The sequence below is a fragment of the Sphaerodactylus townsendi genome, linkage group LG02 (assembly GCF_021028975.2).
Source record: "Sphaerodactylus townsendi isolate TG3544 linkage group LG02, MPM_Stown_v2.3, whole genome shotgun sequence".
Taxonomy (NCBI): domain Eukaryota; kingdom Metazoa; phylum Chordata; class Lepidosauria; order Squamata; family Sphaerodactylidae; genus Sphaerodactylus; species Sphaerodactylus townsendi.
This window is the reverse complement of record NC_059426.1, coordinates 67,931,444-67,945,361: the sequence shown is the minus strand read 5'-3', so window position 1 is coordinate 67,945,361 and position 13,918 is coordinate 67,931,444. Positions and strand designations below refer to the sequence as shown.

The 13,918-nt window shown below is 52.9% G+C and overlaps 1 protein-coding gene across 1 annotated transcript in view; it reads right to left on the bottom strand.

The window, feature by feature from the left end:
- ASIC4 (acid sensing ion channel subunit family member 4) overlaps window positions 1–13,143 on the bottom strand; it is a 95,499-nt gene extending 82,356 nt beyond the window's left edge. The window contains exon 1 of the mRNA XM_048484343.1: window positions 10,104–13,143. Within this exon, the coding sequence (XP_048340300.1) occupies window positions 10,104–10,679 (576 nt within the window). The 5' untranslated portion in view covers window positions 10,680–13,143. The remainder of the gene's footprint in view (window positions 1–10,103) is intronic.
- Between the last annotated feature and the right edge of the window lie 775 nt (window positions 13,144–13,918).

The window sequence follows — 13,918 nt, the reverse complement described above, 5'->3', positions numbered from 1 at the left end:
TTTGAGCACTGGCATGAAGTCAGAGAAATGGATCTCCCTCCCTTGCTACCACTGCAACTTATAAAAGGAACCTGAACTAGGATTCCAAAGCACCCAGTTACAGCTTCATTTTAGCCCACCATAGCAAGTGGGTGCTCACAAATCAAACTGTCAGCAGGATGCCCAGTGAACCAACATCCAAACAAAACTCCTTTCCACTTTACCCTTCCAAAAGACATGCAGACACAGGAATGCCGGGAATCCACCCGTTCCTCCATAAGGGCAAGTTCACACATGAACACTTATCACTTAGGGTCTGCAACAAAATGATGACTTGTATGTATGAGCAGTTATTATCACAGAGAACATCCATACGTCTCCATATTCTCAAGCATAAAGAGCCTTCCACGAAGGCCATTCACGTGTTCACCTGCAAGTCACAAGTACACGCATGTGTGAATCAACCCTAAGTTAGTTCATGAGTATGAAGGAATGTTTCAGTTCTTTAGGGGGCAGTCTGACAAATATTTTAAATAAATACAGACATACAAGGGAAAGAGGAGAATTCAGTGCTGAAGGATCCATATGGCTAGGGCCTTCTCCGTCCTACCTCTTCCAAGCTAGGTCAGGTTGATAACTGCACAAAACCTATCCTTGAATCTACTCAGCAGTCCTTGGAGCCAGTCAGCCCCATATGGCACAGGGAGCCCCCTCAGGCATGCTCTGGGCACCTGCCACAGTGACTTGCAGAGCATGAAGGAAGGGGAAGGAAGCATCCAGAGGAGCTGGACCATTTCCAGAGCCACACAGAATTTGTCTTCGCTTGGCTTCCGCCTCTTGGAGATTGCAACTGACCTACCACATTTTCTTTGCTCATTTTTTATTTTCTTTAATTCTCAAAGTTTTGTGAATAGGCTACCACCTCACATTATACGTGGAACAGGACTTCCATTTCACCTAGTGAATTCTGTGTAGGATGAAAGCTCGCCTATAGCTACATCAACAATAATGGGTGCAATGTTCTTTTATTGCCTTCCTTAACTTTTTAAAACTTATTCTTTGGATCAACACAGCAACAACTGCCCATCCAAGAATATTACCTGGCATTTAGTATGTGCTAAGTGACACAGGCAAAGATGCCAGGGGAGTGTCTCTGCATCCTTGAGCAAAGGGCATCCAGCTGCCAAGACAAACAGTGAGGCCATGCACTTTCTCGGTTGTTTGAAAGAGACTTCACCTATTAGGAAACGACTGCCAGCCAGAAAACAGGCTACTCAGAAAGATCATGTGAAGAAGTGAACTGGTGGAGGAGTTCCTCCTCTTGGGAGAATTGGCAGAGTAGGTAGGTAGGGAGGTAGGTGTTATGGTCAGCAGCTGTGATCCTCCAAGCATCTATAAAGGCTGACAGGGTACAGGAGTGCCCTGTGGGATGGTCTCTTGAGATATTTCTGGGTTCTGCTAGCATTGCTATCTGGCTGGAATACTATGTATTTATTTCATTTATACCCCATCCTTCTCCCCACTTAAAAGCAGCTCGCCTCGTCCTCCTCTTCTCCATTTTATTCTGACAATACTCTTGTGACTTAGGTTAGGCTGAGAGTGTGTGATGGCCCAAGATCCCCCAGCAATCTTCCATGGTCTCCCAGATCCTAGTCCAACACTCTAACCACTACACTACAGCAGCTCTCAAATAATTGGCTAGCAGAGAGTGGATTGCCAGCTCTGAGAGATATTGCATTTTTGGTTCTCCCTGTCTTCTAGAAACAGGGTAAAGGAAAGGAAGGTTGGCTACCACCACCACCACCACCCCCAGGTTAGCAAATAAAACAATCCCTCCAAGAGATTCTGAGCAATCATATCTCAACTGGTTATGTTTGGTGGATCTTGTTCCTAACGTTTCACCTGCATCTGTGGCTGGCATCTTCAGAGGCGTATCACAGAGGGAAGTCTGGACACGGTGTGTAACACACTTCCCTCTGTGATACACCTCTGAAGATGCCAGCCACAGATGCAGGCGAAACGTTAGGAACAAGATCCACCAGACCATGGCCACACAGTCCGGAAAACCCATCACAACCAGATGAACCCGGCCGCGAAAGCCTTCAACAATAAATCGTATCTCAGCGGCAGCGGTCAAGTTCCAAAGCAGATTTTGTGACAGAGCAGGATCCTGCGGCAGACTCATATTTCCTTCTCACAGGAAATTTCCTTCTCACCATAAAATTTGATGAAACCTACGCTTCAGCCTCAGAGCCACAGTGAAGAGGACCAAGTCAGAAGGAAAATGCTCAAAAGAGCCCCCTTGGCCCCACTGGATCCGTATGCACAAGATATAAACACCTGCTTATCCTCCTGTGCTGAACGGGAAGCGTGGCTGAAGGAGGCTCCTTGGACCCAGAGCTCACGTGCTCCCTGACAGTATTATAGACAGGCTTATTAAGTGTGTAATATTAAATTAACCCAGATAAGAGCGTAAGAGCTTTTAAAGTCAATTCATTAAATATAATTATGAAGATAGCTTTTTTATGCGTGGCAGCAATCTGATCTCAATCACAGAGACAGCGCCGAGCTCGCAGCCCCCACAGCACCGCTGCTCCCCACTGCGCTTGTTCCTGGGCTGTGCACTGCTCTCAAGCCAGAGAAGCGCTCCTCATGGTTCCTTCAATGAGCGTGAGGTTCATGACCTCAGAGTGCCAGCAACATCTCCTGACCCACCACAGCTCCTCCTGCTTGACCCAGGGTTTCCCTCAGCATCCCCTAGCATCCCCTAGCTAATAGCTCTCTTCTGGCTAACGTAACCACTAGAATTCTGTCCGTGCTATCCCAGAGCTGGGCTTTGTCCTCCAAATCTGGCTGATTTCCCTCAGTTTATATTCAGCTTGGGAAAATCTGAAGGAGCAGAGAAGAAAGATGATAGCCAACGGTATCTTTTATCCATCTTTTCCTCTGCTGTGGGTAAGGACTTGGATTCCTGCCCAACAGGGCACATTCTGGCCTAGCATACATACATCCTGGAAGAAAAATGCCCCAGCGATTTCAGCCAACTGCTTCCCCTCCCTCCCTGAACCCCCCACAAGGAGTTAATGAGGCTTTCGCTCTCCCAAGGCTGCTTGCGTTCCTGCCCCAGTTAATTAACTGCTCCTGGGGAACAATTAATATCTGTCAGGAGACGTGGGGCCCATGCCAGCCATTCTGCCAAGTCTTTGCTCAGTAGAGATTGGGGGAGATTCTGGATAGCCATCAGCTCTGCACAGGGCATGTCTTTGTTGATCCTAAAATTAGGTAGGAGGCATAAACTTTCCCTCTTTTCTAGAGATGTAGCAAACTTCCAGGCTGGTCTTTCAGGATGGTGTAGGTACCAGGATTCTCAATTGTGTTGGGAAACACCTGGAAATTTTGGGGATGGAACATGAGGAGGGCACGGTTTGGGGAGGGGAGAGACTTCAATGGGGTATAATACAATAGAGTCTACCCTTCAAACCAGCAGCTTTCTCCGGGTGATCTAATCCCTGTCCCCTGGAGATCATCAGTTGTACTTCCAGGAGACCGCCAGCTACCACCTGGAGGTTGGCAACCCCACCTGTGGCAACCACCTCCTCCACAGTTCTCATTGGACCAAGAGCTCTGAGCCTGATGTAGCAGGAAACCCATCCACAGCTAGAGTGCCCCTGGCATCTACTGAAATGAATGTAATAACGAAGCCTACAGCAAAAACCAAACAGTGGGAAAACTGATGTGGCTTCATTGCCCACCCCCTGCCCCATCTAACCAGAGGCAATTGTAGAAGGTCCTGGTGCAGTTGAAAGAAAATGATCTGAAGGCGAGATGAAGACAAACAAATCAAGAGCAGTCCTGGTGATGACGCCCATCAAGGTAGAGTCATCTTTCCCTCACAATGACCAGAATGAAGACATAAAACTCCTATGCTGTCACGGGCAAGGTATGCACCATGATCACAGAACACACCCTCCAAGTGACTCTGTATGGAAAGGACCCGTTTCGGCAAGGGATATATGAAATAACTCCGGAGGGACCGGTGACAATAAGAACCAAGCCTCCCACACAGGTATCAAAACCTTCAGGTCGGGTTCTGCATCTGCTTTCTGCATCTTAAGGAATCACAAAAGAAAGAAGGGAAGAGGAAACTAGACTGTGCAGGGCTTGCTGATATTCAGAGCAGAGTAGGGGGATACTTCATTCTTGCCAAGGAAGTATATCTGCAGAGAACCACAACTGAAAGGAAGGGGCGCAAAGGCCTGGAGACTGCATCAGCTCCTGGGACTGGGTTACTTATTCAGATGCTTTGGACACAGATTCCTTCTCGTTGCTGGTTGCTTATTAGTATTTTCCAGCCTGCGGGCAGCTCTGATGGATGGAGAACAGCATCAGCCTCCTCTCACTGCACAGCCAGGGCCAAGAACCCTTCTGCAGCTGCAGCTGTGCTCTGGTCTCTTTCAGAAGCTCTTTGCCTGCCTGCCCCCACATACTACAGTAGTGGGTTTGGGGGCGGATTAGGCCGATTTCCAGATACCAGAAACAGGGGTGGTGACCTCTCCTAGCCTTTATGCACTGCAAAGTGGGGTTAATAGATTGGCCTGGTCTTGGAAACCCCAGAGTTGGCAGAGGAGACCGACCTAGAAAGAGGTAAAACTAGAGTGAGTTGGGGAGGGGCACGGAGCACAAACCAAGTATAGCTTCTATGTCATCGGTGTACAAAGGGACGTGTCACACACACACGTACCTGTCACTAGTTGCTTGTGTGAATGTGTCCATTACGGATCAAATTTTCATATCATCTGGTGTTGATTGAATTCTTTTCAAGAGACAAAGTTCATGTTCCAGAATCATCAAATGTTGAATAATTAAATTATGAACATGAAATATGTGTACTAGTCAGACGTGCCCTGAGAAGAGGTGTAACACACCACTGGAGCTTAGGAATGGGGGGTAGGGGTGGGGACCAAGCAAGGAACACGTTCCTGTCTTTTTTTCATCGTAGTTGCAAGACAACTGAGCAACTTACAAACTGTGGGTTCTAACTGCTCCTGGATTTCTGAGTAACATACAGATCTCAGCATGAACAAAAACAGCAAAGTCTTCTGTGTCATGCTAAAGACTAACCTATTTATTCTGGCTCACTAAGCTTCGGTGGACTGCCTGGAATCCTTTTTATCAGACGCACAGTCATCTACATCACTGCCCTGAAGAAGCAAACTCTGCACTACAACAAATTGGTTAGTTTTCAAGTGACACAGAGGTCTTTGTTCCTCACAACAACTCACACAGAAACCATTCTAGAATTTGTCAGTAGAAGCACAGGGATGAAGAACAGCCCCATAGGAAGGATGGGGCCACAGCGAAGATCTCTGTGCCAGGCACCAGCTCCATTCTGTGCCAAGATGGGTTAGCAGGGAAGCTGCTTCCAAAGCAAGAGAGAAGAGACAGTGTAGCCAGCAGGACAAAGCAGGGCATAGCAAAGACAGTGCTTTAAATGAGCAGAGGGCTGCACATGACTGTAGGGAAAATCTGTGTTGATGTCAGCAGAGGCAGAAAGATGGTAAAGTTAGCATTGTTGGATTTGTCACCAGACTGAAGACAGTGATGGAAAAAGGGACAGAGGAGCCAAGAGGGACAGAAGGCCTTTTGTGCCAAAGCAGATTCCACCACCACCCTTGCATTTGGTCAGATAACAAAATATCTGGGATCTCGGCAACAGGTTCTCCCAAAGCATCGCTCAAAATGCTTACCATCAGCTAAACAAAGACTAAAAGACTATATACTTAAAGACTTGCCCGTGACCATTCAAGATCTGCCTGGGATTCTCCTGCGCTAAGAAACATGCCTCCCCCTCCCCACACTCGCCATCCACTTTGGCAGGGCTGCCTATGGTCTTTCCGCCCCACAGACACATTGTGCGGGTAAAGGAAATGGATTGTGTTGCTGCCTCCAAACAGTGGTGGCCGAGGAGCTGCACCAATGGGCAGGCAGGAGGCGGCAGGTGGAGGGGGAGGCAGCGCACGGAACTCATTTACCCAGAGTAAAAATAGGCTGGAAAATGTGACATTTATTAAGTACGATTGTGGAGGAAAGGTCATCGCCAGCCCCAGCACTGAGACGGGGTACCGCTGATTATACAGCTGGGGAACGAGGCGGCGGCAAAGCCAGGTTGAGCAACAGCAATTGGGGGGGGGGGGCGTTTGAGAGGAATGTGTGTTCCTTTGTGCTTCAAGCCCACAAAGCAGCAGGAAGGGATCCCTGCTGCTCAGAGCCTGGAATGCCTCAGGATCAACATCTGCCTACGTTCCCCGGCCCTAACCCACCTTCACGCTGCAAGCTCCAGTCCTCAAGTTCCAGCCAAAACATTGTTTAAGGGAAGTCCAAACAAAGTGGCTAACGCAGCAAGAGCCATTCCCACTAAATCCCATTTGAAATTCTGGACCACAAAAGCCTCAGTGGAGCCAAGAGCTCTATTTGGTCCCTTCTGTTATACCTGTATACCCCTCCAGCACCCAGATGGCCTGACCCAAAGCGCCTTAAGAAGCCAAAACCACTGCCCCCCCCTTTCCCTTCATGAACAGTGACAGCATGACGCAACTGCAATTTCATCACGAAGGGCTGCCTTCTTGCTGTGCTCCCCAAATACCCCAGGTACTTGTGGCAGCTGCCCCCGACAAACTCTCAAAAAGGGAGACGAGGCCAGCAGCAGAGAATTTATTTTAGGAAAAAGGCTCTTGACATTGATCCCAGTTTTTAGAAATGCCTTGGCCTCCCCTTTAAATGCTGAAAGTGGATCCCCTGCGGAGCAGGTACCAGCTGGGTAATTGTTCTCTTGAGTGTGCATGGTGGTGTGCCTGAACACATTCTCCAAGCGCATCTCCCTCCCACTGATCTGCACACATTTCTGTTGTTCCTTGCTGAGAAGCCCCCTCTCCCACCACTCCGTCCACCCTCCTGCCTAGATAGCCTCTCTGTCAGCTGAACCTTGTAGCCTCGGGGAACCCTTGGGGTACCCTTGCATGCCACAATGGGAGAAAAGACCTTTTATTCATGGACCGGCACTAACGGGCAGAAGACTGCCTTCCCTGCAGAAGAGATTTTCACTGGTCAGAAAATATTGGTGAGTGGCATGGCTGAGGAACAGGTCATGGGGGACGACTCAGAGTTCCCCAAATGTGGATGTTTTGAGAAGCCAGGGACTAAAAGACAGCAAGCTGAGCCACAAACCATCCCAACTACCCTAACACAACGGCAAGAAGCTGCTCCAGCTGAGCACCACAGCACTTCATGCTCCCACCCTTCTTTTGCTCCTTGGACAGAACTCCTCCATGCCCCAGCTGAACGGGCCCCGGGCAAAGGAAAGGGCTGAAGCGCCCACATGCCAGGTCCTGGCTTCCCAGCTGCTGAGGGGGGAGAGCAGGACTGCCAGGGAATCTCCTGTCCAGTGGAGTACAAAGAGGCCATTGATTTTCCTTGCACAATTCAAGCAGTGGGAGGAGGGGTGGGGGGTGTTTCTGCTTCGCACAGTCTGAGAGACCAAGGCACACTATGGAAGTGTTCACAAACTGCTCAGTTCAGTGTTCATTACTAGGGGAATGGTGGGCTATGAGGTACCCTGACAGTAGTCTGTCTTCCAACAACCCCTCCCCCTGCACCCATTCCTGCACGAACACACACACACACATGCTGAAAGAGTAGGGGGTACAAAGCAGACAGGCCATTGCCAGGAGAGAGACTCGCCGCAGCTCAGCAACAGCCCGCCAAGATTTACTGTGCTGGCCGGGCTTTACTGCACAGGAGATGCTTACGCCGGGGAATTTTCCCGGCGGCCCCTTAATTTGCCGTCCCATAAAGAATGTGGATTTGTGACGCTAAATAGAGGGAGATCATTTACCAAGCACCGCTCTTACTTACAGGATCTTTAAAGGGGATTCATCATGCGATGCAACGACGCAAGCGGCAGGCAGCTCAGTGGCGAGAGAACAGCTACAGCAGCTGTGAGCAGCAGCTACAGCAGGGGAACCAGACCCACGCAAGCTCCCACAGCGCCTCTTCCCTATGGCACTGTCCCCTAGTTTCTGACCTCCCCACGCTAATTTCCCTTCATTTCTGCACATGCCTCCAAACTACGGCCCCTTAGCACAGACAGGTGCAGCCAAGTGCTGCTGAAATGGACCAAAAGTGAGTCAAAGGTCCTGTTCTCCTCTCCCACAAGCTGCCCTCCATGGGAGTCATCATGGGGCATCTTCCCTGAAGCCAAATATCAAGGGTGGACTCTTTGGCACTCAGTTGCTGCTAGAGGAATCATTTTCGTCCATTTATGTTCCTCCTCAGCATACACTCCTAGCACAGGCTACACCACGGGCGCAGTTGTCTACATGCCGCAATACCACAAGAACAGAATTTGATACTGGATCAGAAATGAGTATCCTGAGAAGAAAAGCTTTTATTTTTGTAAACCTCCCCCCTCCCCAAGTTTCTAGTCCTTCAGGAGGTAGACAGGGGGAAAAAATCAATCCCTAGAAAATCTCAGGGCAAAGCAACACATTACAGGAGAGATTTGTGAGTGGATTTCTCAATTATTATTTTGTAACAAAGGCAGTGGCGAGAAGCGGCAAATTTTTTTTTAGATGAATGACTTTAACCATTTCTCTCCATATTATTTTCTCTGTCAGATACCCCCTAACCAGGCTGCTATTTGCCCTGTGTGTTTCGCCTGCAAGACAAAACAAAGGTATGATGGAGAAAGTGTTAAACACCCCCCCCCTCTTCTACATCAGCTCTCAAGAAACTGACAGTCTCTTGTGACTGTATTTCAGTCATAAAAAAAGAGGATCTCATTGTTTGATTCTTAGAAGCTTGTGGCTGTTGTGGTGACTTGAACAAGATTCCCAGGGATCAGAAACTGGGGCTTAGTTTGCAAGTTTCCAGAGTCTACAATCTGGAATACAGAATTTGGATTTTAATGTGAACATGTGCATTCACATACACACATATGTTAATGTTGCCTTTAGTTAATGTTGCCTTTCCCTCTGCACACCAGCTTAGCATTTTGACACAGCTCACAAGGAAAGCAAGCAGCAAAGGACTTTAAGCAACCCGTGGCAGCCATAGGGCAGGATTCCCAAAGGGTCACAGGGAAGGGTATGCTCCTCAAATTTCCAGTGGTTGTGGTACACGAGACATCTAGTGGCAAAGCAGAATCTTAGGGCCAGGAGAGAGCATGTGTGTCCACCCTAGCCAGGAAGCCAACTTTTGACCCATTGGGCATATATGTTTGGGTGCAACTAGCCTTACCCTCCAGGCTTCTTCCTATCCTGCAACATCGCCAATTCCTCCCCGCCCCTCCACACAAAGCAATCAGGAGGCAACACAAGCCTCCAGTGTCCGCAGGAGAGAAGCAGCTCATTTCCAGAGTCATTATGGTCTGAAAAGGGTCCCATCAGGTATTCCGCCCGCTCAGCGCATTTACTTCCCCAAACCACAGCAGGGATTTGTGATTTTCAGACTCAATATTAGAGCAAGTGTGGGACTGGCTCATTCCACCCGGCGGGAAACATCCCTGATAGTACAGGCTGATCCACGGCAGGCAGATCCATGCCAGAAAGTGCCACGAGGATAGCAGAGTGGATGCTGTATAACCTGGGCTGGGATTTGGACAGTGCCACAATGAGCACTGAGCGATGAATACATCTTCCCCAGCTTACTGTGGATAAAATGCTGGAACCTCCGTTTGCATTCTGCACCTCTTGTCTGATCTAGGCATCTTATGATTTTCTTGCTCCCAAGGTAAAGGGTCATCTTCTGCTCTTTCCTTTCATATTATGGGGCAATCTACTTTACTTGAATAAGTATGATTGCCCAGTCTCAGAAACTGACAGTACTTTTAATGCCCAGGCAGCTCATTTGCATGCTATCCCTCAAGTCTCACAAGTTGCATGCAGCTGACCTGGTAACCTATCACCCTTGCCCCCAGAGCAGCTCAAGCCCAATTCTCTGCCAGAAAGAAACTCGAGCTGCAAACTCAACCCTGCCATGAACTTGGGAAGCACCCATGCATTCAGTCCTACCACTGCTTTACAAAAAAAGGGAAGACAAACTCAGGTAAAGAGAGGGCACGGACTCACCACAGTAAAGTTCTCCGCAGAGCAATTCTCCCCACTGAAGCTGCAGTTCTTGAGCATGTCATCCAGCTGGTGTCCAGTGCGGTTGACAATGTCTGCCATGTCTGGGTCAGGGTACAGAAGGTCCGAGGCCTTGTGTCCATCACGGTCTTTGGGTGGCAGTCCAGTCATGTTGGCCAGGTGGAAAATATCGGCATCGGTAAGAGCAGAGTGGCGGAAGCGGTTGATGTTACAGATGGTGACAGCTGGGAAGATCATCTTGTGAGTGGCCTCCTCATCCAAGCTGGTGACGTGCGGGTGCTCCAGGTAGAAGAGGGCTGACCGGGCAGCCTGGTACAAGAAAAAAGCCAGCGAGGCCACAAAGGCAAGCGCCCAGAGGGCCTGCCGGACGCCCAGCTGCCCCGAGCGGCAAATGTGGCCAAGGCCGTGCAAGGTGCTGGTGCCCGCGAAGGCAGCCAGGTCCCGGTGGCGTGGCCGGCTGGGCTCTTCTAGCAAGCTCTCCTTGTCCCCTTCCTCTTTCGCCGCCTGCTTCTCATTCTCCTCTGCAAATTTGATTTTGCAGACAATCTCAATCGGCATCTGTGCCGAGGCACCAGGCAGCACGCTACCCCCCCAGTGAGGGGAGGCAGCGGGAGCCTGGGGTGCTCGGCACCGGCCGCTCTCCCCTGGCTGCTGCAGGACGCCCCTGAACCGGCAAGCCCACTGGAGGAGGAGGTGGAGGAGGACGGGGAACCTGGCCCCAGTCTCCCTGGAGATCCCCGCCGGCCGGCCACCGCTTGGCTCTTGTCTCACTAGTGATCTCCTCCTGGTGCTTCCGCTGGCTTATCTGCACGAGCCCAGCTGTCAGAGCTGCCCGCCGCTCCCCGTGCCGCTGTGTGTGCCGCTCCTCCGCACACCCGGTTAAGACCCCACCAGATACAGGCAGCATTTAGGCATCGTGAGCTAATAAAATCCAGGGGATACTTAATAATTCAAGGCATGTCAACATTATTTCATCCTCAAATAAAAAAAAGGGGGGGGAGACAGAGCAAGCAGGAAGAGCTGGGCAGCAGCAGCGGGAGCCTGGCTCTCTAGAGCCACCACTCCGAAGTGATGCTGGAGCCACTTGTTTGAATCGCTCACAAGCCGGCAAAGTCCGCGCCCAGGAAAGGAGACAACCCCGCCTGCTTCTTCTCAGCCGGCGGCTGCTCCGGGCTGGTGAAGCTCTTCGGCAAGGACTCCACCCCCCCACTGGCCTCAAGTAAGACCCTCTGCCGGCGCCCCAGGCCGCTCCCTCCTAATTCCTACCTTCCATCTCCTGGATCTTAAATGCCTCTTTGCCGGGGGGGGGGGGGGGGGAAAGGAAAAAAGTTGAGAGGGAAGAGGCCAGCTAGGCCCGGGATCCGCCGCACGCCTCCGCTGGTGCAGGGGTCCAATGGACAGCGATGCCCGCCCGCCCCCCCTCGTCGCGGGCTCCAGGACTGACTAATTGGAGAAGGAGCGGCCAAAGAGGGGGAGCGGAAACGAGCGGGAGGCGCTCCCTCCTCCTATCGATCCCGCTCCCCACGGAACAAACAAGAGGCAAAAAGTGAAAGGCGTATTGATCGGCAGGAGGGAGCGCAGCTGCCGGGGATTAGGGCAGGAGCAGGCGGGCGGGCCGGGGGCGGGGAGGAACAGGACCGCGGCACTGCCCAGCCCCTGCCTGCCTGCCTGCAGCACCAGCCGCCTTCCCTGCGCCATCGATTCCCTTTACTCCGTTTGCTTAGGAGGCAGTTTAATTGCTTTTGCAAAGGGTCGGTTTCCCTCCTCCCCGCCCTGCCTGACAAGCAGAATTAGGGCCGGGGAAACCCGCAGGCAACGAACGCCGCGCACCGCCCGCCCGGCTCCGGTGGGGAAGCGTCGGAGAGTACCCAGCTGAGGGGGGTGAGGGGGTGAGGCTGCGCCCAGGGTAGGAAATAGGCCTGCCAGCTAGGCGTAACTGGGGGTGCCGGGCAGCAGGGCTCCAGCCTGAAACATGAAAGTTGTGGGAAGTTCCTTCTGATCCAAACCCCGCAACTGGGATTGCCGCGCTCGGCCCCGGAGCCAGCCTCCTCGAGCACATCGGAAGCTGCTTCACACGTCGTCGGCAGGTTGGCCCGCCGTGCCCAGGAACTTTCCAAGGCGTTTCCTTGCCTGACTGTTTGTTTCCGAACTGGACGTGCCGAGGGTCGAACCAGGCAACGTCTGCGTGCAAAACACGCGATCAGCCACCAAGGCGCGTCCTCTCTCCGAGAGAGCCGAGCTTCATCCTCTGCCCCCCCCCCCCCCCCCCCCAATAATGCCCACGGCTTTTGGAGGAGCACGGCGGTCTCCGATGTGCCTGAAACCAGAAGAACATTGTCCGACACACACACACAACCACAGCCCGAAGCGACGTTTCTCCCCGGGGAACGGCTTGGCCGGTCACGGCGACCTTCACTGGGTACAGCCGGTGCCAGCGGCAAATTCGCCCGAGGGAAGCGCTCGCACGCCGCCTTCGATCCCTGCCATCGACCTGCACACGGGATAGACACACAGCCCTGCGGGTCAATACCGAAGGACAGGCGGCCCGTCGTGGGCAGCGGGGGCGTTGATGGATGCCCACATGGGAAGGCCAGCGTGGCTTGACGCCAGCCCAGCAGGGAGAGGGGGCCGCGTTACACGGGGCTGCAGAGGAGAGGGAGGCAGGGGTCGCGACGGCGAGGCGCCCGAGGAGTGGAGGGCCCAAGTCGGTGCCAGCGCTGCAAAGACCGAGCCGTGCTTGGGCCGCTCCCTCTCAGGGCCTCAGCCGCGCGTGGGCTGCCTGCAAGCGACGGGAAGCGGGGACCTCCTCTCGGCTCACCTGCTCACAATCCCCCCGGGGGGTGGTGGGCAGATCAGTGACCCCCGGGCGCTCGCTAACCACCCACCCAAGCAAGGCGGGAAAGAGCGCCTTCCAGCAGGCTCGCCTAGCCCTGCCGGCGCATGTGGCTGCGGAGCAGCGGAAGCAGGCGGATCCGAAGGGCGGGCAGCCCTCCCCGCTCATAACAGCCAGCCTCCCCTCGCTCTCCCCCCCCCCCCGCCAAACAACCCTGAACTTATTGAAACGGCGCACAGTTGATATTATTTGCGAGACCTTCCCGCTCCTCCACCAAACGGAACCTCATCATCACCCCCCGACCTCCCTTTCCGCTTCCCCCGAGGGAGCCAACCCAGGCCCCAGACGGGTCTGCCAACTCTCCCCTGAGTCAGGGGCAGGGCGGGCGCCTTTGCAGGCTGGCGGAGAGAGGCGGCGCCCTTCCGCCCGGCGGCGCTGCTGGCTCCGTCGACCTCCCCGGCTGCGCGGGCGCCGCGCGGGTCCAGCCAAGGCGCCCCTGCGAAACGCTGGAGGGGGCGGCAGCGCGGCAGGCGGCGCGGCAGTTAAGCCTCCCTCCTCGTCCCCGCCGGCACCGCGTTTCTTCCTTCCCCAAACTATGGTCTGTCGTCGCCAGCCTCCGCTTCTCTTCGCGGCGGCTCTTCTTCAGAGCTCACTCTGGGATCGCCAGATGTCGCTCGATTTTGAAGGCAGCCTCGACTCCCGATCATCACAGATCACTATTAAATGACGAACAGCCATTGCAAACCACACAGCACAGGGGAGTCCCTTAAGGGGCGGGGGGGAGGGGGGGAGCTGGATGATCTGGCCTTCTGGCTGACACTCCATTCCACTGCCTGTGCCAGTGTCCATAGGCAGGGATGCCATGGTCTCTTTCTAGGGGTGTTTATCATGTGTGCCAAACAGCTGTAGGACTTCAGAAGAAGTGCAAGGAGGAGGAGGAGGACCAAGGAGGCACTGACTCTCA